This window comes from Solanum stenotomum, chromosome 7 (assembly GCF_019186545.1).
Source record: "Solanum stenotomum isolate F172 chromosome 7, ASM1918654v1, whole genome shotgun sequence".
Taxonomy (NCBI): domain Eukaryota; kingdom Viridiplantae; phylum Streptophyta; class Magnoliopsida; order Solanales; family Solanaceae; genus Solanum; species Solanum stenotomum.
In genome coordinates, this window is record NC_064288.1 from 38141023 (window position 1) to 38142326 (window position 1304).

General features: G+C 35.3%; 1 protein-coding gene across 1 annotated transcript; it reads right to left on the reverse strand.

Moving 5' to 3' along the window:
- Nucleotides 1-238: 238 nt before the first annotated feature.
- On the reverse strand, nt 239-871 carry LOC125869879 (secreted RxLR effector protein 161-like). The gene has a single exon (XM_049550284.1). It carries the CDS (start codon nt 869-871, stop codon nt 239-241), a length of 633 nt encoding a protein of 210 aa, XP_049406241.1.
- Nucleotides 872-1304: the final 433 nt, after the last annotated feature.

The window sequence follows — 1304 nt, forward strand, 5'->3', positions numbered from 1 at the left end:
CACTATACCCATCAACCTCCTCAGATTTTGATAAGGGCTACAACTTGCAAACAGTAAAGAACAAGTAGTAAGTGCGTGTTCCTTTACAGAATTAAGGAGGTCATAATTCCAACACTATACCCATCAACCTCCTCAGATTTTGATAAGGGAGAAATCTTAGAGGTTTGATAAAAATGTAGGCCGACTGATCTTTACTTTGGAAGTACTGCAGCTCTATTGTTCCTTCAATGTTGAGATATCACAAAAAATAATACTTCACATCAATGTGCTTTCTTCTTCCATGGTTCACAGGATTCTTTGACAACCTGATGGGAGAAGTGTTGTCGCAACATATTATAGTGGCTCTTCCAATCTTGAATTGCAGTTCTTCAAGGATTCTCCTAAGCCAAATTGCTTGACAAACACAAGCTGTAGCAGCAACAAATTCAATTTTTGTACTTGATAATGTAACAATTGTTTGCTTTTTAGAGGACCACGACACAACCACTGCGCCTAGCATAAACACATAACCTGAAGTACTCTTTCTATCATCTTTATCTCCTTCAAAATCACCCTCAGTAAAGCCAACCAAATCTAACGTTTCTCCTTTCCTATAGAAAATTTCAAAATCCTTGGTTCCTTGTAGGTAACGTAGAATTCTCTTCGCAACTAGGAGATGCATTTCAGTTGGGCACTCCAAATATCTACTTACAAGACTAACATTATACATAATGTCTAGTCTTGTACCAGTTAGATACATTAAACTGCCGATAATTTGCTTGTAAAAGGTGTTATCCACCTTATTTCCGCTTCCAGCTTTGTTAAGTTTTAAATCAAACTCATCTGGAATGTTGGTTGGATTGCAATTCTGCATCTCAAACCTATTTAACATTTCTCACACATATTTCTTTTGAGAAACAAATATCCTTCATCAGATTGCACCACTTCTAAACCAAAAAAATAAAGCATTATACCAAGATCAGACATCTCAATTTCAATATTCATCATACACTTCTTGAATTAATCAAACATGATGCTATTCCCCGTGAATATAAGATCATCAACATATAAGCACACAATGAGCATTCTTCTATTCTCCCCAATTTAAAAAAATGTGTGCTCATATAGACACTTTTAAAAATCTATTTTTCAGAAAATAAGCCTCAATGCTGCTATATCAAGCTCATGGAGCTTGTTTTAATCCATTAAGGGTTTTCTTTAATCGATAAACCTTGTGCTCATTATCAATCTTAACATAATCAGCGAGTTGTTCGATAAAATACCTCTTCTTCCAAGTACCCATGTAAGAGAGTTGATTTGACATC